The sequence below is a fragment of the Pleurodeles waltl genome, chromosome 4_2 (genome assembly GCF_031143425.1).
Source record: "Pleurodeles waltl isolate 20211129_DDA chromosome 4_2, aPleWal1.hap1.20221129, whole genome shotgun sequence".
Taxonomy (NCBI): domain Eukaryota; kingdom Metazoa; phylum Chordata; class Amphibia; order Caudata; family Salamandridae; genus Pleurodeles; species Pleurodeles waltl.
Genome location: NC_090443.1, coordinates 458,591,448 through 458,616,563, shown reverse-complemented (window position 1 = coordinate 458,616,563; position 25,116 = coordinate 458,591,448). Strand labels below are relative to the sequence as shown.

Genomic DNA, 25,116 nt, shown 5'->3' with positions numbered 1-25,116 from the left:
CCACTCATGCTGGAAAAGTAAAGTTGGCATTTAAATTTCTGCCTGTACTAAAAGGTGTGAGCTTTTGAGTAATGCCAGAGATGGAGTGGCTGCTCCAACGTATTCTGTCTATTGTCACCCTTATATGAGTCTGGAGTTAAGTTTGCAAATGAGCCCATCCTGCCTCCAATATGAAAACACAGAGTAGTGGGCTGGCTCCATTCCAGGGTCGGACTATGATAGAAAATAGACCCGGCACCAAACTAAAAGTGGGCACCAATAGCGAATCCAGTGGGTAAATAGAAAATATGCCCCGCATTTGCAAATTGTGTCTGTTTTAAACTTTTAAAGACATGCTGCATAGATGTTTTACAGTGTATGGAAAACTGCACGTGTTTCTTCTTGCTGCAGGCAATGTTTGCAGCAATTTTAGTGAAATCAACAATAACAAGCATTTCCAATGCAATAGGTCTTGCATTTGCGAGAGTTATAACTATTGGCATTGTAAATGCATAAGTGGACTTTTATTGCCACATAAATTGGTCGACCCTGCCTTATAATTTGGTCCTTTCCTGCCACATAGTTCTACTGAGCAAGCAGCTGTGCAAGACCATGCATGACAAAAACAAACTTTTAATGAGAAACAGTGAAGCAAGAATTGTCAAGGATAGGTTATCACAGCTCTACACACTGATGAAGAAAATGAAAGAGCTTAACTATAGTTAAAGAAGCTTTGTGCTGCCATTTTAGTAAGCTGTGAGGGAACGGGATGCACTGTCCTCTCCGTAACTGTGACGTGAGGTAAGTAAGAAAGAATGTGAAGTTACTGGTAGTTATGCAAAGCACACCAATACTGCCCACTGTGCTGTTTAAACTCGAAAGCTTCATGACTGCCATGGGTGTGACTGAACAAAAGAAACAATGAGAAGTAACTGCTAGTTATGTACATTGCTCCAATACTGCAGATCGAGATCCCGTAGTGGAAACTCAATCGGCAGTACTGGAGTGATGTGCATAACTACCAGTTACATGTCATTGTTTGTTTTGTTTTTCAGCCGTGCTCATGGCACTTTCAGGTTTTATACAGTGGTAACTGGATCAGCAGTATTGGAGCGCCAATACTGCCGATCGAGTTCCCGCTGTATAAATTTGAAAGCGCCACGAGCGCGATTTAAAACCAAAACAATGACTGTCACTTTTTTGGCACAACCCAGATGCAAAATTGCATTTGTTAAATCTCATAATTCGCTCAAATGTAACCATGATAGACCTGCAAAACGTGTGTGAAGTGTTAAGATGGGATATCACTTCTTGTGATTCCAGTTCCCGCGATAGGTGTTGGGTAGTGAGGTCACTTGCTGTGGTGCCATGATGTAACTTGTATGCTGCTTAACTTGGCCAGTCTACCCAACTTCTTTTTTAGGACTTGTGCCCTGATTAACAACGTACAAAGGCCCAAATCTAACATGAAGGCAGTTATAAACTCATATAGGGAGAACGCAATTGAGCCTTGCCATGAAACACATACTTTAGACAAGAGTAATGGTTCTTCCTAGTAGACATCTACATGCAAGCTGGAAGTTACCTACTGGGTCAGGTCGATGCAGACTATGTCACCTAACAGGAGACACACTGGAACATCTATTGTGTATATTTCTGACCCTTTTTAATGCACGTCTCATTTTATTAAAATCAGTCTTCCTTGGCCATGGGTTGAGTACATGCACTGGAGCCCAAGAGTTGCTTTACCACCTTGTCATCCCAGCAGATTTGTCAAAATTGTAAACATTTATGGCGGTAACTCAATCCTTGGTGAAAGGCCAATCCAGAGTAGCTGCAAGGTCACAGTTTTACCACCATCAACAACATTAAGCACTTTTGCACTCACAGCCACTGCAGCAATCACAATATCTTCCATCAGCTAGCAATCGCTACATTTTCCTCTTGAAGGCCCCCACGGGGGTGGCCCATGGATACGAGGAGTACACCCAAAGGACTAATGGGACAGTAGATGCATGGGTGGTCTGAATGGTGACACAGGAATTCAATGTCTGATCTGAGACTGGCCCTGCACTATTATCAGTGCTGGGATTGACTTAACAAGCTGTACATGTGGCTATGGCATGGAACATTAGGCGACCAAAGAGTGACCTACTGTACAACTAGCCAAGCCCTTGGCTGAGAGGTTCACTCTTTCCCTGAACGCTGCTGTGCATGGCACAGTGAGCAGTTGAGGTGACGAATGAGGCACTTTCTAGAAAAGACAGCAAAGCCCTACCACATGGGTTCATGCGAACTCCGTCACTCTATACTCCTGCCCCACCAGGCTGTTGGCGGTCTGACCGCCAAACTCATAATGAGGGCCTTTGTTTGCTACTCTTGCTACAGAGAAAGACTGAAAAGTTCAGGGAAATCACACCTCTAGAATATTGATGGGAAGTTCTAAGCTGTCCTGGAAACAAATGCCGCTTTTAAAGGGTCTCCAAAACATTGCTTAAATCAAAAACAGAAGAGTATATTTAAAACACTTCATGTTCATGTAAGGAAAAAAACATTGCATAGACAAAATTAAAATTTTACTTCAAAGATCATCCATCATGGGATGATCTTTGCCAAGTCGAACCCAAATTACAAAGTCTGTTTTGAGCCAGGTGACTGTGTTAATGTGAAGAGCATAAGACATCACAAAAACAAAGCAAACGTTCAGCTTCTTCAGATCCATGACACATGCACAAATACACCACTGAAAATACATTCTTGAACAGCACACCTGTTAACAAGCCCTGAAAGATGGCCAGTGCTGCACCAAAATTATGACAACCATATCCAGTTAGAATGAAAGTGCCACAATCATGGAACTGCAAAGGGCAATGCATCGATGCACACAAACAATCTTCCTGACCAAAATAATAACGCCAAAGTGATGCTCACACAGCATTGCAACACTGGCACGTATTCAGATATCAATACAATTAACCGATATTGCCCTCATGGGTATGCACATATGCATACTAAGCCAATTGAGTGTACAATAACGGTAAGTCGCATCCCACATATGGGAAAAAAATCTAGTTCAGATAGCATTTACTGCATACAACAAATATTGTCACACAATAAACCAAAGAAAATGCAAGTAGGAGCAATTTCTTAGCATTTGACAGAAGCAGCAGATATATAATTAAAGGTTTGTTAGATTCATAATCATTATTTGAAGCAGACAATGACAAATCAACTGGTGACAGAGTTTTGCCCTCATGGATTCAAGGAGTCCAGTTGATTTTCAGTGTGTATCCTAAACCTATTAGAGGGCGTTTCAGCTGTTATACTTTTTTGAACTGCCTTCTTCAGGACAAATCTTTAATTGTTATAGTCAATGGTCAGAGGCGCTTCATCACCTTACATGGGCCAGATACGGAGAGGGTGGGCAGGTCTTTGGATAAGCAATATTGTAAGGACACCAGGTCAGTTGTGCTTTTGTGCACTAGTTCCTGTGTCTAACAGCTTACCATATGAGGCTGTGTTGGAGGGATTTGCAGCTTCCATTTTTTTGCCCATGTTGCGAATATTGGCAGGGGGACTCTACTTTGCCCTTGTAAAGTAGATGGATTTATTTCACTTCCTTTGTCTGGGAACAATATTTGGTTTTCGATGTCAACATGCCACTATAATCATTTCTTGGAACATCTACATAACGTTTAGCCTCAAGGCAATGTTGCATGTTTTAATTGAGATCAACCTTACAAATTAACAAATACATTTTTATAACAGGAGTCCTAAGTTTCCCAGCTTGCTAGAAGACTCAGCGAGTTAATGCCAGCTGCTGTCATCTGTGCCATACCTGCAGATTGCCAACCTACGAAACTGGATCCCGGCAAAGCCAACTGAGCCATATGTCCTTGTTAGACTTTTCATCCTTGGCGTGGTCTCCCTTAACGTTTTGCCTCTGTTCCCCAGGTTATTGATGTGTGCTGGACTCTGATTTTGCTGTTTTTATTACTCTGGGCACTTTACCACTGCAAACCAGTGCTAAAGTGCAAGTGCTCCTGTTTAAAATGTGTATGTAATTGGTTCTCCATGATTGGCATATTTGTTTTACTGTTAAGTCCCTAGTAAAGTGCACCAGAGGTACCCAGGACCTGTAAATCAAATGTTACTAGTGGGCCTGCAGCACTGGTTGTGCCACCCACACAAGTAACGCTGTAATCATGTCTCAGACCTGCCACTGCAGTGTCTGTGTGTGTATTTTTACACTGTAAATTCTACTTGGCAAGTGTACCCACTTGCCAGGCCTAAACCTTCCCTTTTCTTACATGTAAGGCACCCCTAAGGTAGGCCCTAGGTAGCCCCAAGGGCAGGTGCAGTGTATGGATAAGGTAGGACATATAGTAATGTGGTTTATATGTCCTGACAGTGAAATACTGCCAATTTCGTTTTTTACTGTTGCAAGGCCTGTCTCTCTCATAGGATAATATGGGGGCTACCTTTAAATATGATTAAATTGTAGATTCCCCTAGAGAGTAGATGGACATGTGGAGTTTGGGGTCCCTGAACTCACAATTTAAAAATACATCTTTTAGTAAAGTTGATTGTAAGATTGTGCGTTTGAAAATGCCACTTTTAGAAAGTGAGCATTTCCTTGCTTAAACCATTCTGTGACTCTGCCTTGTTTGTGGATTCCCTGTCTGGGTCAGTTTGACAGTTGGGTTGTTTTTCACCTCACACTAGACAGTGACACAAAGGGAGCTGGGGTGTAACCTGCATTTCCTGATTAGCCATCTCTGCTAGGAGGGAGGGGTAGAGTGGTCACTCTCATTTGAAAGGACTGTGCCTGCCTCTGACAATGCAGACTCCAACCCCCTGGTGTGTGTCTGAGGCCTTGCCTGGGCAAGGCAGGATTTCACAAGTAGGTGTGAGTCCCCTTTGAAGAAAGGTGACTTCAAAGACTAAAATGGGTATAAGAAGGGCACCCAAATCTACAGACTTTAGAAACACTTCTGGAACCAAGAGGAACCTCTGCCTGGAGAAGAGCTGATAGCTGAGGAAGAAGTGCTGCCCTGCCTGTGACTGTGCTTTGTGGAGCTTTCCTGCAGTGCTGCTTCTGCTGGAGTAAAAGGGCAAAGACTGGACTTTGTGTGCCTTCCATCTTGTGAAGAAATCTCCAAGGGCTTGAGTTAGAGCTTGCCTCTTGTTGTTTGAAGTCTCAGGGACAGCAAAGACTTCTTTCTGCCAGCACCTGGAGTCTCTGGAGAGACTCCTGCTCTGACAAGTGGTGCCCTATCCAGTCCCTGGGCCCTTGAAAGGAAAGCTGGTGGAAATCCAAGGAAATCGACTTCGGACGACTCCGGACCGATGCCGCTGCTGAATCCTGTGACGCCGCCTGCACCCGACGCCGTGACCTTCGCTGGAACGCGACGCTCTTCGCAGGCCCGACGCCGCAGCAGCCCCGCTGAAGTCCGCGACTCCATGGAAGTCGCCGCACCACGTCGTGACCGACGCCGCTCGAAGTGCGTGGATTCAACGTTTCGCACAGACGCCGCGATCCCCGACTTCGCGCATCGGCTTGTTTTCACTCTTCACCAAAGGTACTGTACTTGGGGGTCTACACGACTCCGTGTCCGGCGCCGCTGGTGTTGGCTTGTTGGGAACGACTCCGTCACGACGCTGTGTTAACATCTCATCGAACCATTTTTGTTTCTAAGCGCTATTTTTTAGTTTAAACTTTAAAAATTCATAACTTGACTTGTGTATGTCGGATTTTTGTCGTTTTGGTCTTGTTTTGTTTAGTTAAATATTTCCTATTTTTCTAAACTGGTGTTGTGTCATTTTGTAGTGTTTTCATTGAGTTACTGTGTGTGTTGGTACAAATACTTCACACCTAGCACTCTGAAATTAAGCCTACTGCTCTGCCAAGCTACCAAGGGGGTAAGCAGGGGTTAGCTGAGGGTGATTCTCTTTTACCCTGACTAGAGTGAGGGTCCTTGCTTGAACAGGGGGTAACCTGACTGTCAACCAAAGACCCCATTTCTAAAATTGTGATCAGCGGTTGGGATTTGGACTTATATTTGTACTTGACATACAGTAATTAAGTGTACACTACTGTTTGAGTTCAGACCACCACGTGACCACATACTACTAGTCTTGTGATTTTTGTTTTTTTTCTATTTGGACTGTTTTTGCTCTGCATTCGGTTTCTTTTTTCGCTGATCCTGTGATTGACTTTTCTGGAACTTCATTCGGGAACTTGTTTCTGCATTTGGAACTTTGCACTCTTTTTACCTTTCATCATGTCTCTAATTGGAGATGCATCAGTTGAAGCTGTTTTTGACCTGAAGCAATTGGATAGTTATAACAAGGCTCAGCTAAAGCAGTTTTGTAAACTTTTTGGTTGTCCCATTTAGAGCTCTTCCAAGAAGGATGAGCTGAAAAAGGCACTGAGGGCCTGGGTGACAACCATAAGCACTGGAGGGCACACTGAGGATGAGGAGGAGATGAGGATGAGGAGGGAGGGCAATCAGTACATTATGGTATAGTGGGGGGACCTGTTATTCCCAGGGAGAGAGTCTCCAGGGCAAGTAGCAGTGTGTCCTCCAAGGGTCTGACACCTGAAGAGTTACAGGACAGACAGGCAGAGAGGGAGTACCAATTGGAGCTAAAAAAGCTCAGTCTAGAGATGGAACAGAGAAGGCTGGCCATTGAGGAAAGGAAGTTAGCAATGGCTCATGAGCTCAGATTAAAAGAGATAGATCAGAGGAGTCAGTCCAGTAGGGATGGTGGCAGCAATCCTACAGTGCAGCCTGAGAGAAGGGTACACATCCCAAAAGACCTTGTGAGGGATTATAAGAGGGAGGATGATATCTACTTGTGGTTCAAGGGTTATGAGTCAACTCTCCACATGAACCTGGTCCCTGAAGCTGATTGGGGGGCAGCCCTGTGGAAGCATTTTGAGGCAGAGGGGAGGGACACACTGACAGCCTTAGGGGATGCTCAGGATCTCACCTACCCTGTCATGAAGGAGGCCTTACTCACCAGGTATGGTCTCACCCCTGAGCAGTACAAGGAGAAGTTTAGATCCTACAAGAGAAAGGAATCCCAAACATTGTTGGAATGTGTTGATTCTTTTTGCAGGTCACTGGATGGTTGGGTGAAGGGCAGTAAGGTAAACACGTATGAGGGGCTTTACAATTTAACTGCTTGGGAGCACTTGTACAGTTTATGTTTTCCAGAGCTGCGCCAGCACCTCATTGACAGCAAGCTGACTGACCCCAGGAAGCTTGCGCAGGAAGCGGACCGCTGGGAAAGCACCAGGGTCCAAAAGAGGTATGGGGGAGACCACACCAAGGATGGGCAGGGTCCCTCTCAGAAGAAAGGGGGGGGTAAGGGCAAACAGTGGTAGTTCTCTAAAGGGCCCCAAACTGATTCCCAGGGTAAGGATTCCCAACCCCCAATGAAAAGAAGCCATGGTTGTCCAAAGGGAAGCCAGTGGCAGGTGGTCCCCCATGTAAGTGCTATGCATGTGACCAGGTGGGTCATGTAAGGGGGGACCCCAAATGCCCCAAAAGTACACCGGCACCCACTGGTGCACCGTCCCACGGTTTGGCCAGAGTAGCGCTTGGGGAGGAGTTGGTTTCAGGTGGGTGGGAACCAGCAGAAATGACCCTTGTCTCACTAGGGGACAGTGAGATGGTCCAGAGAAACCTAGTGCCTGACAACACTAAGAAGTACAGGCAATGGGTGAGCATCAATGGACAGAGGGTGGAGGCTCTGAGAGACACAGAAGCCAGTGTGACTACAGTGAGGGGTCACCTGGTGTCTGAAGAGCAGATTGATCCCCGGGTACTTCACCAAGTAGTTGCGGTAGACAACTCTGAGCACCTCTGCAGAGTGGCGCAGGTTCCCTTTAAATGGGGGGGGTCTCAGGTTCCTGGAAAGTAGCTGTGAGTCCAACCATGCCTGTTGATTGTTTGCTAGGTAACGACATGGAGGATTCCCCTTGGAAGGAGGTGGAACACAGGTCTCACTTGGAGATGTTGGGTCTGTCTGGGTGGGTATGCGTATCCACCCGGTCTATGGCAGCCCATCAGGGTAGCCAAGAGCCCCTGGAGCCTGAAACAGTGGCCCAGGGGACCGCCAAGAAGAGGAAGGGCAGGGGGCGCGGGAAACCGGCCCCAGAAGTTCCCACGGTCCGGGAGGAGGCAGAGCCTGAGGGTGATGCCCCGGAGCCTACAGGGGAACAGGTGGCTGAACTGGGGGAGGTCCCTGAGCTGTCACAGTGGCAGCAGGAAGGGGGACCCACCAGGGAAGCATTCTGCACAGCGTAGAAGGAGTACCCTACTCTTGAGGGGCTGCGGCAGCAGGATGCAGCCCAGGCGGCTGGCGAGGTGCCAGGTACTCACATGATATATTGGGAGGATGGCCTCCTGTATAGTGAGCCTAAGGTTTCTGAGCCTGTGTCAGCCCGTATGCTGGTTTTACCCCAGTGCTTCAGGGCCTTCCTACTGGGTTTGGCTCATGATGTGCCTTTGGCAGGCCATCTAGGGCAGGACAAGACCTATAAGAGGCTTGTCTCCCACTTTACTGGCCCTTGATGCACAAGCAGTCAGCTGCTTATTGTAGGTCTTGTCAGACTTGTCAGGCAAGTGGCAAGAGTGGGGGGAAATGCAAAGCTCCCCTCCAACCTTTACCTGTAGTCAGTACTCCCTTTGAAAGGGTAGGAATTGACATTGTGGGGCCTCTGGATCCCAAGACAGCCATGGGCAACAGGTTCATCCTGGTCTTGGTGGACCATGCCACACGGTACCCAGAAGCCATTCCTCTAAGGACGGTTACTACCCCCGTGGTGGGACGTGCCTTGATGGGAGTTTTTACCCAGATGGGGTTCCCCAAGGAAGTGGTATCTGATAGAGGTACAAACTTCATATCCACTTATATGAAGTCTCTGTGGAAGGTGTGTGGGGTAACGTACAAGTTCACCACACCTTACCACCCCCAAAGTAATGGTCTGGTTGAGAGATTCAACCGCACCTTGAAAGGCATGATTCAGGGCATGTCAGAGCCCTTGAGGCGTAAGTGGGACGTCCTGTTGCCATGCCTTCTGTTTGCTTACAGGGAGGTGCCTCAAAAGGGACTTGGCTTTAGCCCCTTTGAGCTCATCTATGGCCACCCTGTGAGGGGACTGCTCAGTCTGGTGAAGGAGGCTTTGGAGAAAGCTCCTAGTAAACCACCCCAGGATGTATTTTGCTACATGCTGGCACTAAGAAACCAGACTGCCCGCTTCAGGAGTCTCGCTCAGGAGAACCTGGAAGCAAGCCAGGAGGATATGAAATGGTGGTACGACCAGAATGCCACTCTGGTTGAGTTTCAGCCTGGACAAAAAGTGGGGGTCATGGCACCAGTGGAGCCTAGGGCTCTCCAAGATAAGTGGACTGGGCCTTTTGAGGTGGTGGAAAGAAAGAGCGAGGTCACTGTGACAGGGTCAGCCCGATCGTAAGCGAGGCACCAGCAGGACAAGAGTTGTTTTCGCGTTCCCATGTTGCCATGGGAACGCTTTCACGGCGAGGCCGGCATTTCGAGGTTGCCTCGACAACCTCCGATGACGAGGGCACAGCGGATTGGCCAGCGGGAGGCCAAAGGCCAGGGATTCCCCAGAAGGCGGGGAGAGCGGCGAGCGAGGACGGGAGAGCGGCGAGCGAGGACGGAGGAGCGACGAGCAAGGACGCAGGAACGGCGAGTGAGGAGAAGGGCGGCGGCGGCGGCGGCGGTCGGAGAGGACAGCCACACAATCCTCACTGGCACTCCCCTTCCTGAACCCATTCCCCAGTATTGCAGCTAAGTAAAAGGACGTATGTAACGGCCTTCATTCCACTCACCATCGGTATTTATCCTTTTTTCCCCTATATGCTACCCGGGATCATGAGGAAGATCCAAATCGCCACCTAAAAGGAAAAGAAGAAGAGAAGCACGCTAGGAAGACGAAGCTCACCACCCAAAGAAGCAATAGTCTCTAAACCACTTTACCTAATCCTATACATCCTTTATTTGAAATAACAAATAAATACTTACCTTAATAACCCAAGCTGCCTCTACTGAGTGTCTGTACTGTTGGGACTACTACAGTGGTGTCAGAAGTGGGATCTTTAAACCCCTCCTCTTGGCAGTCCAAACAGTATACACAATGAGTGAAAGCCCGTCCTTAGAGACCATGGTCAAGCAGCTAGCGGAGGGGCAAAGACACTTGCAGCTGGTATGGGAAGCCCAACAGCGAGAAGCTAAAGAGGATCGGGAGGCTCTGCAATCTGCTCTGAAGAGTCAGGCGACCATACTGGCTAATAATCAGCTAGTCCATGAAAGCGCGATGAAAAAACTAACTGAGACTATTGCCGCGAGTAAGGTACATCCGAACGTACCTAGTTCGGTACTACAGAAATATCAGGAGGGAGAGGATCCAGCGTCCTTTTTTACCAATTTTGAAAGAGTGGCTTCCTCCGCCCTGTGGCCAGAAGATAAGTGGGGACAGTACGTTGCTCCCTTGCTCACAGGTATCCTACAATCAGCGTATCAAGCCGCCAACCCGGGTGGTGATACCCCTTATCAAGACATAAAAACTAGTATACTGGAAAGGGTGGGCCACGATGCAGAATATTACCGAGTTAAATTTCGTAAAATCAAATGGGGAGTCAATGAAGATCCTAGAACCTTTTATTTTCGAGTAAAGGATTTGGCATTGAAGTGGTTAGGCCACGTAGGAAATAGTCGGGAGGAGGTTCTCAAGACCATCATACTAGAGCAATACCTAGACGGTCTGCCACCGTCTACAAAACACTGGATCAGGCAACACCCAAAAGTGGACACTGAGACGGCCATTGATCTCGCCTGTGCTTTTCATCGGTCTACCGATGTTAGGAACCCTCCGACACGAAACATCCTTAAACCGGTCCTTCCGAACCCAAAGACCTTGTTAAAAAGTCCACCCGACCACCTAGTACCACGAAGATTTCCGGAAGGCCCACCTACAATGGGACCCCAATGTTATAATTGTGGCGAATGGGGACACATCGCACGTATGTGTCCGCAAAAACAGGATACCGGGGAACCAATGGAGATAGGAATGACAAGACGGAGGGTACTATGTACAGGAAAGGGTGCTCTCAAATTTAAACTAATGATAACCGTTAATGGGAAAAGGGTGTATGCCCTGGTGGATTCTGGCTGTAGCCAATCGGTAATCAGAAAAGACGTGACGCATGACGACGCAGAAGAGAAACAATGGGTAACGATATGTTGTATACACGGAGACAAGGCCCAGTATCCTATAAAAATGCTTCCAATCGTGTGGGGACCCTATCAGGATTTCCTACCCGTAGGAATAATGCCCCAATTAATTGAGGAGTGTATCATTGGGACAGACTATATCCACTTCCAAGAGTTGTTGGACCACGTCAGAGATAACAAGGTAGTCAAAGATTGGTGGAGAGAGGCTCCTTTTGCAGAGAGTGGTATAGAGTGTCCAGCTGATCGTAGAAAATTGTCACGAAAGGAAAAACGACATGAGAGGGAGGAATATCGGAAGACTGCAGGTGAAAAATCTTGCGGAGAAATAGTGGCAGAACTTCAAGAAGCCCCTAGTAGTTTTATTCAACAACAGAGAGAGGACCCCTCCCTTACCCACGCTTGGAGGTCAGCCGTACCAGAAGAGACCGAGGAGGTGGGTCCCTACTTTGTAGTACAAAAAAACTTATTGTATCGAGTAACTACCACACGGTTGGGTATACGTAAACACCAACTTCTAGTACCTACCGACTATCGGGATCATGTTCTTGCACTAGCACATAATCACCCAGGGGGAGGACACTTGGGGAGAGAAAAAACCGAAGAATATTTGCTCAGGAAATTTTACTGGCCTGGGGTATACGCCCACATACGAAGGTATTGCGCCCAATGTCCCCGATGTCAGTTAACCGAACCTGGTAGGCCTAGGAAGGCACCTCTTTTACCCCTTCCCATTATAGATATTCCCTTTAAAAGAATAGGGATGGACTTGGTCGGGCCCTTAATTCCTTCATCAAAAGGACACACCTACATCCTGGTCATTGTGGACTATGCCACACGATACCCAGAGGCTATTCCCCTGACGAGTATGATGACCAAGACAGTCGCCCAAGCCATGATTAATGTCTTTGCTCGACTTGGGTTTCCCCATGACATTCTTACAGACCAGGGTACCCCTTTTATGTCCACCCTAATGAAACAAGTGTGCAAAACGTTGGGGATAGCTCAGATCAGAACATCCGTTTACCATCCTCAAACAGACGGACTGGTAGAACGATATAACCGAACCATTAAAACGCTACTTAGAAAGATTATCAATGAGACAGGGAAAGATTGGGATCAAAAGTTGCCACTAGTTCTGTACGCCCTACGAACCCACGAACAAGCATCCACGGGGCATAGCCCATTTGAGTTGGTGTTTGGACGCCAACCTCGCTCCCTACTAGACATGGCGGTAGAAGCCTGGGAGGCTGAGGCGGAGGAAGGGGGGACTCCGTTATTAGAATATGCAAAAAAATTGAGAAAACACCTACACAGCTTATGGGCTGACGTGCATGCAAACATGGAAGAGGCCCAACGAACTCAGAAACTCCAATATGACAAAGGAAGCAAACTACGGGTTTTCCAACCCGAAGACCAGGTCCTAATAATGAGGCCCACCTCCGAACACAAACTCCTCGCCAAATGGCAAGGACCATATCGCATTATCAAGGCAGTTTCCCCCGTCACCTACCTGATTGAAATATCCTCCCATCCGAGAAAAACACAAATATACCATGTAAACTTGCTAAAAAAATGGGAAACACCCGAACAGCCTAACCAAACCATAGAAATGGGTCACTTCATGTGCCCCAAGAAGACACTAGATATCGAGTTCTACCCCACCACCCCATCCACGGAGGTTATTTTACCCTCGGTGAACGATACTTTATCTGAGGGGCAAAAACAACAAGCACGTACAATATTGAAACAGTGGAAACCGCTGTTTTCAGAGAAGCCAGGAAAAACTTCCCTAATCCACCACAACATACGAACAAATCCCGATACAATCACTAGAGAGCGTCCATATCGCATTCCAGAAGCTAGAAAACAAATAATTGAGGAAGAAATCAAAAAGATGTTATCCTTAGGAGTCATCGAACCCTCCAATAGTCCCTGGTGTTCACCGGTGGTCCTAGTACCAAAACCTGACGGTAGTGTCAGGTTTTGTATCGATTTCCGCAAACTTAACGCAAGCTCCCTCTTTGACACTTACCCCATCCCGAGAGTAGACGACGTTCTCGAAAAACTAGGAAGAGCAAAATACATGTCCACTATCGACTTAACAAAAGGATACTGGCAGATTCCCCTAGCCGCTCAGGATAAGGAGAAAACAGCCTTTTCCACCCAGTCAGGGTTGTATCAGTTCACCGTACTACCTTTTGGGCTTCACGGGGCACCCGCAACCTTTCAGAGGTTGATGGATAGGATTTTAAAACCCTTTCCTACATTCTCTGCCGCATACCTAGACGATGTAGTCGTTTTTAGCGAATCATGGGAAGAACATTTGGTACACATACAGAAGATATTCCACGCCCTCAAATCAGCCGGCTTAACAGCCAATCCCAAGAAGTGTATCATAGGTAAGACAGACATCTCCTACCTGGGTTATCGGATTAATCAGGGTACCCTACAACCTCAAAACCCAAAAGTGGAGGCTATCTTGCATGCCCCTCTTCCACACACTAAAAAGGATTTACGTTCATTTTTAGGATTAGTGGGCTATTATCGACGTTTCATTCCGCATTATTCCTCCATAGCAGCCCCCCTTACGGACCTCCTCGCTAAACACCATCCCAATCGGCTTTTGCCTTTTTCGGAGACGCAAAATGCGAGTTTTGAACGACTAAGGGACTCCTTAACCTCCAACCCCATCCTGCGCTGTCCGGATTTTACAAAACCCTTCCACCTTTACACCGATGCCTCGGATGTTGGGCTTGGAGGGGTTCTAACGCAACCTGATGCAGAAGGGCTTGACCACCCCGTAGTCTACATCAGCAGGAAGTTATTTCCTCGGGAGCGCAATTACCCAATTATTGAGAGGGAATGTTTGGCTATCAAATGGGCCATAGACTGTCTACAATACTACCTCCTGGGCCGACCTTTTATATTATTCACGGATCACGCTCCCCTTACGTGGTTAGCTGCACATAAGGACTCGAACTCCAGGATACTCCGCTGGTTCCTTGAACTCCAACCCTTCTCTTTTCAGGTACGCCACGTGCCCGGATCTCGCCAGGCCCCCGCGGATTATCTGTCTCGGTTTCCTCTGTCTGCCACTGTCCTAGAGCAGGACAGCTCTTGGGGAAGGGTGTGTGACAGGGTCAGCCCGATCGTAAGCGAGGCACCAGCAGGACAAGAGTTGTTTTCGCGTTCCCATGTTGCCATGGGAACGCTTTCACAGCGAGGCCGGCATTTCGAGGTTGCCTCGACAACCTCCGATGACGAGGGCACAGCGGATTGGCCAGCGGGAGGCCAAAGGCCAGGGATTCCCTAGAAGGCGGGGAGAGCGGCGAGCGAGGACGGAGGAGCGGCGAGCGAGGACGGGAGAGCGGCGAGCGAGGACGGAGGAGCGACGAGCAAGGACGCAGGAACGGCGAGTGAGGAGAAGGGCGGCGGCGGCGGCGGCGGTCGGAGAGGACAGCCACACAATCCGGAAGGCAACCCCGAGGACGGAGGGCAGTCCCACTGGCCGGGAACTTGTGGAGACGACGCCAGAGTGGTGCCGGAGCCCACGGGGACCAGACCAGACGACAGCGGGACCGGAGACCAACGAGAGGACCTCCACAGAGCCAGCCACGGCCCCGGAGGGTCGTGGCTCTGGAAGGTACGGTCCTTGTGGACAACCAGAGGGGCATCTTAAAGAGAGACAAGCTGGGGAAGGGAGGGAGACGGGGTGAGGGGAGGACAGGGAGGGAGTCAGAGGGCACCAAAAAAGGGGGGGGCACATAACGAGCACCAAAAATAAGTACGGTTAGGAGATAAGGCAATAGAGTCACAGCCCACAGTCCTCACTGGCACTCCCCTTCCTGAACCCATTCCCCAGTATTGCAGCTAAGTAAAAAGACGTATGTAACGGCCTTCATTCCACTCACCATCGGTATTTATCCTTTTTTCCCCTATATGCTACCCGGGATCATGAGGAAGATCCAAATCGCCATCTAAAAGGAAAAGAAGAAGAGAAGCACGCTAGGAAGACGAAGCTCACCACCCAAAGAAGCAATAGTCTCTAAACCACTTTACCTAATCCTATACATCCTTTATTTGAAATAACAAATAAATACTTACCTTAATAACCCAAACTGCCTCTACTGAGTGTCTGTACTGTTGGGACTACTACAGTCACCTATCTGGTAGACTTGCAATCCCCCAGGAACCCTTTGCGGGTCCTACATGTCAACCGCCTCAAACCACACTTTGAACAAACTGAGCTATCCATGCTCCTAGCGACAGATGACGGGGTGGAGGAAGAGAGTGAGCCTCTTCCTGACCTCCTGTCTGCGGGAGAGAAAGATGGGTCTGTGGAGGGAGTGATCCTCTCCCCCTCCCTGACTGAGGAACAGCAGAGGGACTGTCGCCACGTGTTGGGACAGTTCGCCTCGCTGTTTTTCCTGATCCCAGGAGTCACATACCTGTGCACACATGATGTGGACACTGGGGACAGTACACCTGTTAAACATAAGGTTTACAGGGTGACTGACAGGGTCAGGGCTTGCATTAAGGAGGAAGTCTCCAAAATGTTAACCCTAGGGGTTATTGAGCACTCCAGCAGTCCTTGGGCCAGCCCAGTGGTATTGGTCCCAACGGCTGCTGCTCCTGGTGCCACTCCGGAACTTAGGTTCTGCGTGGACTACCGGGGTCTCAATGCGGTCAGCAAGACTGACGCACACCCCATCCCCCGAGCTGATGAGCTCATTGATCGGTTAGGAGCTGCCAAGTACCTCAGTACGTTTGATTTAACATCAGTACGTTTGATTTAACATCTGGGTACTGGCAGATTGCCTTAACTGAGGGGGCAAAGGAGAGGTCAGCATTCTCTACCCCAGATGGGCACTTCCACTTCAACGTGATGCTCTTTGGGATGAAGAATGCCCCTGCCACCTTTCAGAGGTTGGTCAACCAGGTGTTGGCAGGACTGGATGAGTTCAGTGCCGCCTACCTGGATGACATTGCTGTGTTTAGTTCCACATGGGAGGAACACCTGCAACACCTCTGGAGAGTGTTAGAGGCCCTGCAGAAGGCAGGCCTCACTATTAAGGCGTGCAAGTGCCAAATAGGGCAGGGTTCTGTGGCGTACTTAGGACACCAGGTAGGGAGTGGCTAGGTGGCACCCCTACAGCCTAAGATTGACACGATTCTGGCTTGGGAGCCTCCCTAGACCCAGACTGAAGTGAGAGCCTTTTTAGGTCTCACAGGATATTACAGGAGGTTTGTTAAGGGATATGGTACCATTGTTACCCCCTTAACTGAGTTGATTTCTAAGAAGCAACCCACGAAAGCGATCTGGACAGAGGCTTGCCAGAACGCTTTTGATGCCCTGAAGGCTGCCATGTGCACAGCACCTGTGCTGAAGGCACCTGACTACTCCAAGGAGTTTGTTGTGCAAACAGACGCCTCAGAGCATGGTATTGGAGCAGTACTCTCACAGCTTAATGAAGAGGGCCTAGATCAACCCATAGCCTTCATTAGCAGGAGGTTACTACCCAGGGAACGTAGGTGGAGTGCCATAGAACGCGAAGCGTTTGCTGTGGTCTGGGCACTGAAGAAGCTAAGACCCTACTTGTTTGGGACTCACTTCTGAGTTCAGACCGACCACAGGCCCCTCAGATGGTTAATGCAGATGAGGGGTGAGAATCCAAAACTGTTTAGGCAGTCCATTTCCCTACGGTGGATGGACTTTACGCTGGAACACCGTCCTGGTACAAAGCACGCCAATGCTGATGGTCTGTCCAGGTTCTTCGGCCTTAGTGATGAGAACTCCCATGAGGTTGGGTAGTTGCTCCCCACTTTTAGCTGGGGGGGACACGTGTTAGACTTTTCATCCTTGGAGTGGTCTCCCTTAACTTTTTGCCTCTGTTCCCCAGGTTATTGATGTGTGCTGGACTCTGATTTTGCTGTTTTTAATACTCTGGGCACTTTACCACTGCTGACCAGTGCTAAAGTGCAAGTGCTCCTGTTTAAAATGTGAATGTAATTGGTTCTCCATGATTGGCATATTTGTTTTACTGTTAAATCCCTAGTAAAGTGCACCAGAGGTGCCCAGGGCCTGTAAATCAAATGTTACTAGTGGGCCTGTAGCACTGGTTGTGCCACCCACACAAGTAACCCTGTAATCATGTCTCAGACCTGCCACTGCAGTGTCTGTGTGTGTATTTTTACACTGTAAATTCTACTTGGCAAGTGTACCCACTTGCCAGGCCTAAACCTTCCCTTTTCTTAAATGTAAGGCACCCCTAAGGTAGGCCCTAGGTAGCCCCAAGGGCAGGGTGCAGTGTATGGATAAGGTAGGACATATAGTAATGTGTTTTATCTGTCCTGACAGTGAAATACTGCCAATTTCGTTTTTCACTGTTGCAAGGCCTGTCTCTCTCATAGGATAATATGGGGGCTACCTTTAAATATGATTAAAGTGTAGATTCCCCTAGGGAGTAGATGGACATGTGGAGTTTTGGGTCCCTGAACTCACAATTTAAAAATACATCTTTTAGTAAAGTTGATTTTAAGATTGTGCGTTTGAAAATGCCACTTTTAGACAGTGACACAAAGGGAGCTGGGGTGTAACCTGCATTTCCTGATTAGCCATCTCTGCTGGGAGGGAGGGGTGGAGTGGTCACTCTCATCTGAAAGGACTGTGCCTGCCTCTGACAATGCAGACTCCAACCGCCTGGTGTGTGTCTGAGGCCTTGCCTGGGCAAGGCAGGATTTCACAAGTAGGCGTGAGTCTCCTTTGAAGAAAGGTGACTTCAAAGACTAAAATGGGTATAAGAAGGGCACCCAAATCTACAGACTTTAGAAACACTTCTGGAACCAAGAGGAACCTCTGCCTGGAGAAGAGCTGATAGCTGAGGAAGAAGTGCTGCCCTGCCTGTGACTGTGCTTTGTGGAGCTTTCCTGCAGTGCTGCTTCTGCTGGAGTAAGAGGGCAAAGACTGGACTTTGTGTGCCTTCCATCTTGTGAAGAAATCTCCAAGGGCTTGAGTTAGAGCTTGCCTCCTGTTGTTTGAAGTCTCAGGGACAGCAAAGACTTCTCTCTGCCAGCACCTGGAGTCTCTGGAGAGACTCCTGCTCTGACAAGTGGTGCCCTATCCAGTCCCTGGGCCCTTGAAAGGAAAGCTGGTGGAAATCCAAGGAAATCGACTGCGGACGACTCCGGACCGACGCCGCTGCTGAATCCGGTGACGCCGCCTGCACCCGACGTCGTGACCTTCGCTGGAACGCGACGCTCTTCGCAGGTCCGACGCCGCAGCAGCCCCGCTGAAGTCCGCGACTCCATGGAAGTCGCCGCACCACGTCGTGACCGACGCCGCTCGAAGTGCGTGGATTCAACGTTTCGCACAGACGCCGCGATCCCCGACTTCGTGCATCGGCTTGTTTTCACTCTTCACCAAAGGTACTGTACTTGGAGGTCTACACAACTCCGTGTCCGGCGCCGCTGGTGTCGGCTTGTTGGGAACGACTCCGTCACGACGCTGTGTTAACATCTCATCGAAGCATTTTTGTTTCTAAGCGCTATTTTTTTGTTTAATCTTTAAAAATTCATAACTTGACTTGTGTATGTCGGATTTTTGTCGTTTTGGTCTTGTTTTGTTTAGATAAATATTTCCTAGTTTTCTAAACTGGTGTTGTGTCATTTTGTAGTGTTTTCATTGAGTTACTGTGTGTGTTGGTACAAATACTTTACACCTAGCACTCTGAAGTTAAGCCTACTGCTCTGCCAAGCTACCAAGTGGGTAAGCAGGGGTTAGCTGAGGGTGATTCTCTTTTACACTGACTAGAGTGAGGGTCCTTGCTTGAACAGGGGGTAACCTGACTGTCAACCAAAGACCCCATTTCTAACAGTCCTTCAAATATCCCCAGAGTTTGGGCCATTTAGTTGGGGGTTAGTAATAACTGTTACTTAGAGCTCCAGTAAGCAGCAGAATGATGCTCTGTGTAATTTATTATGATTATGACAAACTTTGGGATCGAAAGGTACAATAGTATGGAACCAAATTATTAATTACAAAGCAAAATTCAGTTTTTATGTTGCCCGATCGATATTATGGTAAACTCAACCCCTCCAATTCACACACCACTTAAGCACTCCTCAAAAACCAAAGGCATTGGTAGATCCTTTACAAAAGTTTATAAACATGTTCAGGGTGTGGCAATTCACCTACTGAGAAAATTAGATTTATAAAGCATGTTCTACTCTTCAAGTATATTTTGACAAGACAAGGAGTAAAGAATCAAATTCAATATAATATTTTAAATAGAATGTATGCAAGTGATTGATTGTTTACTACTAATGTGGAGTTGTTTATGCCTTTCCGTTCATAATATAACAGTGATGCCTCAGTCTAATCAGTTTTGTTTGCTTCTTTTAGGATGTGGGAAACTCACAGGCGTCAGTAACCCCATAACTATCCGAGCATCAGGGTCCAGATTTGGTGCCTGGATGACAGACACAATGGCTCCCAGTTCTGACAATCGGGTAAGTGCTTAACAAGATTTTCAATCCAAATAGCAAAAGATGTAATGCTGCAAAGGCTTGTTTTTTAGTAGTTTATAAATCAATTATTGTAAGGCAGGTTTTCTAGGTTGTTTGTTACTAAAACACATAGCTGAATAAACCCTTTTACATCAGTCACAAGCAATGGTACATCATCCATTTCCTCTGAACCTTTGCCCCATCCATGTGACAAGCAAGCCATGTTGGCAGCTTGTATTTTACTTTGCTTTGAAGATTCTTTTCAATACGTGTTATATGTTTTGTAGTAAAAAGTAAAACTGTGTAAAAATTGCAAACAATAGATGACTCGTTCAAAGGGAATTCGGAAATGTGATCATTCTGAATCTGTCAATGCTATGCATTTCCCGTGTTTGAGAAGGTTATACAGCAAATTTCTTTCTCACACATCTATATTGATTTGTATATTTTCCCCACAGCAGAAACAAAAAATAAAGTTTCTCTAGATGGGGTTCTTAGGATTGTTTTGCTTACATGTAACTAAAATATAATTAAAACTAATATGTCAAGTTGATGAGATCACTCTCCACTTAATCCAGGGGCCTTCAAACAGTGAAACGCTCCCTACTGGGGTTCCATAGATGTGTTTCCAACGGGGCGCAAATGAGTATTGTTTTTTTCACCTTCAGGTAACTGCATGCAAAATAACACGCGCACATCTGAAATGAAAAATAAATGCAAGTTAAACTAATATATGGGAAATATATTATTTTGCATTATGAAACCTCAGTTGCCTAATGCAATTGCTACAGATGGCTCTGTCATGGAGAGACTTCTTATGGTAACGAGAATGCTGGATATGGGTGGCAGCACCGCAGAGCGGGGGGGCTGAGTCTGATACTGCACTGTGTGACAGCTGTTGGCCTAACCATTCCAGCCAGCTAGCAGCACCTCACCAATACCCAAGAGTAAAGTATGATTTGTGCAGCCCTTAGCATGTCATTTGGATTTCCCATGGAAATCGTGGTGGAACAGAGCTTATCCCTTTTTCTAAGTCACATATGTCTCACACATACAAAGGCAAAACAGAAGCAGGACTAGGTTCAATAAGTTTTATTGAATCAACTGCATTCCACGTAAAAATACATGTATTATTCGATTATGACAATGATAAAACATAAAGGCAGCGACAAGAAAAATGAAACATAGGAAAAGTCCCACCATACTGTCACAACAATGGTTCTAAAACCCCTACCTGCACTACTAAGGTTTTCTACAAGAGCATGCAGTGTAAGCCCCAATCTGCCAATCAGGCCCCCCAGAAGAACCCATCCCCCATACTTGCTATTGTAAGTAAAGACGAGATCTCTTGCAAAGGCAACGTGCCATGTACGATGTTAGAACACATATATTTCTCTGTATAAGAGTTGGGGACATGATAAACGCTTTGTACCAGCAATAATTTGTAACTTATCACGTACAACCTTGGATAGAGCACAGAAAGAGAATGCAGTGCAGAGAAAAGCATAACAGAAGTCTGTGTAAAAGGACAACCTGATAAAATAATAAAACATCTCCACAAAAAGAAGGCTTCTGCTAAAATAACCGTAAAAAATAATAATGCATGCCTCAGAGTGAAAGGGCACAAGCTGCAGGCCTAAGCTAAAATAACATGCCTGTAACATGTGGAATAGCTAATGTATCCTCACCACAGCTTTGTCTATGTGTGACCAGAGAGTCACAGAATTAAATCTGGATTTGTGCAGTGAGGAATGGTGACTGAGGTCCCCGCCTATAAAAGAAAGCACTGCGAAAATTGTAATTTTAAAATTGTATCACACAGTATAATACAGGCTGCTGAAAAATAGTTTAATATAAAACAAGTGCTTTAAAATATAATTGCTTGTTTTTTTAATAAGAAATCAGACTTATCTAATGCAAACATTTTTATGTATGTCCATTAAAAGGGTGCACTCCTTTTAATGGGCATACATATTTCTCCCAAAGAAGAATACATATTCGTTACCTTAAAGCTGGAAGTGGCACCATTAATTAAAGCCTTTTCTGGTCTCAAAGCAGCCTTTATATATTTGTGATTTACCAATTGCACACATTTACATTTCTTTCAGGTAGCAGACACCCTGGTGAGAAGGCATTTTTTGTCTTTAGCTCGCCATTCCTCTCAGTGCTTCACACCATAGGAGTTCCACATTCCTGCCCTCAGTGGGTGGCCACTGGACCCCAGTTATGGCTGTCTTACTATGAAATGGGATTAGGGGGAAGGTGTATTTTCCTTGCTAGCATTAGGGTCCAAGTCAGCATAGCAAACAGGGACCAAGCAACAGAAAGGGTGGGGCTAGGTGTGGGTTTTTTGCTGTTTATTTACACAAAGAGGCAAAAAGCCTGCTTTGGCCATCGGGCCTAGAAGTAATTACCTTGTGGAGTGGGCAGGGTACTTCCTACTTTACAGAGCTGTAGGTATCACTGGTGCTGCAGGTGCAGAATTATGGCTGTTTTATTCTCCTTCCTTGTGTTGCAGGTGCAGAATTATGGTTGGTTTATTCTCCTTCCTTGCCTGCATTAGAAGCCCAGGCCATACGTGCTGTGCCGGAGTTGCTTTGGTCCTTGGAGCAATGGGCATAGGAAGGAGAAAAATGAAACAAAGGGGACACCTTGATTTGGGCATCCAAGAGATGTCAGGAAGGGAAATGATGAGAGGTGGAAGGGAGAGCGATGGCGTGAGATGGGAGACTATGTTGTTAATAAAGGATAAAGGAGACAGCTTGCTTCGTAAGGCAATAGCTATCATTAGTGACACAGATACAGTGGCCGTTTTTCTCAGTGGCTTGAGTGGCCCATTGCATTAAAATTATGAATGTTGTACTTTAAAAAGTGGGCATGGAGGCTCATTTTCCTTGCTCGCATTAGAGCAGATTACAACCCTGTTGTAAAAAGACAGGCAACATTTGGGAGCTATTTTTTTCCAGAAAGGTACAAAGCTTATTTAGAAATTCACATGATGGTCTGGCATGGTGGGGAAGGAGTGGAATAAGAAAAGGAGATAGCCTGCTTCTCAGTGCTACAGCTATCATTAATGCAACAGGTGGTCTTTCTTCGGGGTCCACAGCACCCCAAGTATGGAAAGTGGCATTTTTAGATAATTATGTTTCTGTTTGAAGCCATTGCTCTTTTTATAAGTGTTATATTTAGTGTTGAGTACAAGCTACAAAAAAGCAATCCTGAAATTATCTCTTAATCAAAACTGTCTAAGATCAGCCCTTCTGCTCCTGCTCCCCACTTCCATGCCATAAAGTAATTGTTCAAATTCAAACCATTTTGCTTCGGGGGCTGAGAGTAAAATGTCTGTCCTTTCTCTTGCTCCATTAGCCTGAATATTCACATTGCTATCTTGATTGTGAGGACCTATAATTTTAGAACATATGTGTAAACAGATATATCACAGTTGGTACCAAGATTTTCACTATACTTTAATATATAGCATACTTGTATGGCATACATTTCCCTATGTTGGTCATGATTGACATTGAAATATGAATACAGCAGGGCAAGGAGATGTTGAGGTATATAGTGGCTTCAGCACATGGTTAGGATGATAGCTTTCTTCTGTTCATCTCCAGAGAATTCTCACTCATAACCTTCATCCTAGAATGAGAGGATTTCTGCAGAGTCTTATTTCAGCGCATCTACAGGCATGCGTGCAGAAACTGTAATCATTCTGTGCATAATATATGCATGCTACGGAATGCCTCAAAGTCTGGTCAATGACATGTAGAGCTAAGTATGATCGATAAATAAAAGCAAGAAGATTATAGTTGAATGCCTTTATTTACTTTCATAATTGTGAGCTTCCTCCTTTCGGCTACCCCCCCAAACCAGTTTGATATTACTGTTAATAGAAGTATAATTAAAGCTCTATGTAGAATTATTATTCGTACAATCCCTATAATGTGAAGATTCATGTTTAAGAACCATTAAACAAATACTAACATATAATAATTGCAAAAACAATAATACAAACAATGCAAATAAATTACAACAAACAGAAATAGTAGTCATCATCACCATCATTAACAGCACTCATGGTAACTTCTGAATGATGAACGGGTGAGTCATCTTGTCAGTATACACACAGACCTGATTTCAAGTGTGCTTTTTTAGGGTCGAGCCTGCATGTGCTAGCGCATGCGTATCAATAGTGACACGCTGTTGTAGTTAAAAAAGGGGTTGGAGCCCACCTGTGGTTTACTGTTTGTTGGTTTTTGTGTCTCTCTTATTTAAAGCCTCATAATTCATCACTGTAGGCTATATCATCATTTCTGTTCCCACCCATGGAGCAGGGATCAAGCACTGATTGATTCAACTTAATCAGTGCCATCTGCTGATCCCAATGTGATTGAGGTACTGTTTTCATCTTTTAACTTCTAATGTTCTGCAAACAGAAGGTGAGTGACTAGCAAAAACATGCCCAGCAGAACAAGCAAAACTTTTTTTTATTTTGACAAGTCTTCTTTTCTCACTTTGCAATCATGTTTTTTTTAAACTTTTTTTTGGCAAACTGAAGGTGCGTGACTGGTAAAAACATACCCAGCAGGACGCAAAAAATGAAAAGTTGTATTTTCAATAGTTAGCTTTTATTTTTATTTTGACAAGTCTTCTTTACTCAATTTGCACTCATGTAATGTTTTTGCTTGTGGGTGATGTCCTCCAAATATGACTATTATCTTGTTCTAAATATTGCAAAGCAACACTGTTTCTTTCTTATGTGTAATTTTCGATATTATACTTAAAAAATGTATCATGCAGTACATTCCAAACTACCCCACTCCAGTCCAGTCTGCCCCACTCATATCCAAACCACTCACCCCAATCCACTACAGTCCACCACACTCAAATCCTCCTGACCCACCCTACTCCATTCTGCCTCACTCCAATCCAGAACAATCTGCTCTTCTCCAGTCCAAAGAAATGCTCCACTCCAATTCAGCAATCCAAACCAATCTACCCCACTTCAATCCACAAAAATCTGCCTCACCCCAATCCAAAACAATCTGCCCTACTCCAATCCAAGACAATCTGTCTCACTCCAGCCTGCCCAACTCCAGTCCAAAGCAATCTACCCCACTCCAATCCAAAAAAACTCTTCCGCCCCTCCAATATACCCCCTTCAATCCAAAACAATCTGCCCCACGCCAATCCAAACAATCGGCCCAACTCCAATCCAAAACAAGATGCCCCACTCCAATAAAAAACAATCTGTCCCATTCCATTTTGCCCCACTCCAATCCAAAATAATCTGCCTCCCTCAAAACCGTCCCACTCCAATCCAAAACAATATTCCCCTCTCTAATCTAAATCAGTCTGCCC

At 46.2% G+C, this 25,116-nt stretch overlaps 1 protein-coding gene across 2 annotated transcripts in view; it reads left to right on the top strand.

Moving 5' to 3' along the window:
* The window catches only part of OLFM2 (olfactomedin 2), a 960,795-nt gene that overhangs the window by 889,868 nt on the left and 45,811 nt on the right, over positions 1-25,116 (top strand). For both annotated transcript variants that reach the window (XM_069231784.1, XM_069231783.1), the window contains exon 5: positions 19,649-19,755. In XM_069231784.1, the coding sequence (XP_069087885.1) occupies positions 19,649-19,755 (107 nt within the window). The remainder of the gene's footprint in view (positions 1-19,648; positions 19,756-25,116) is intronic.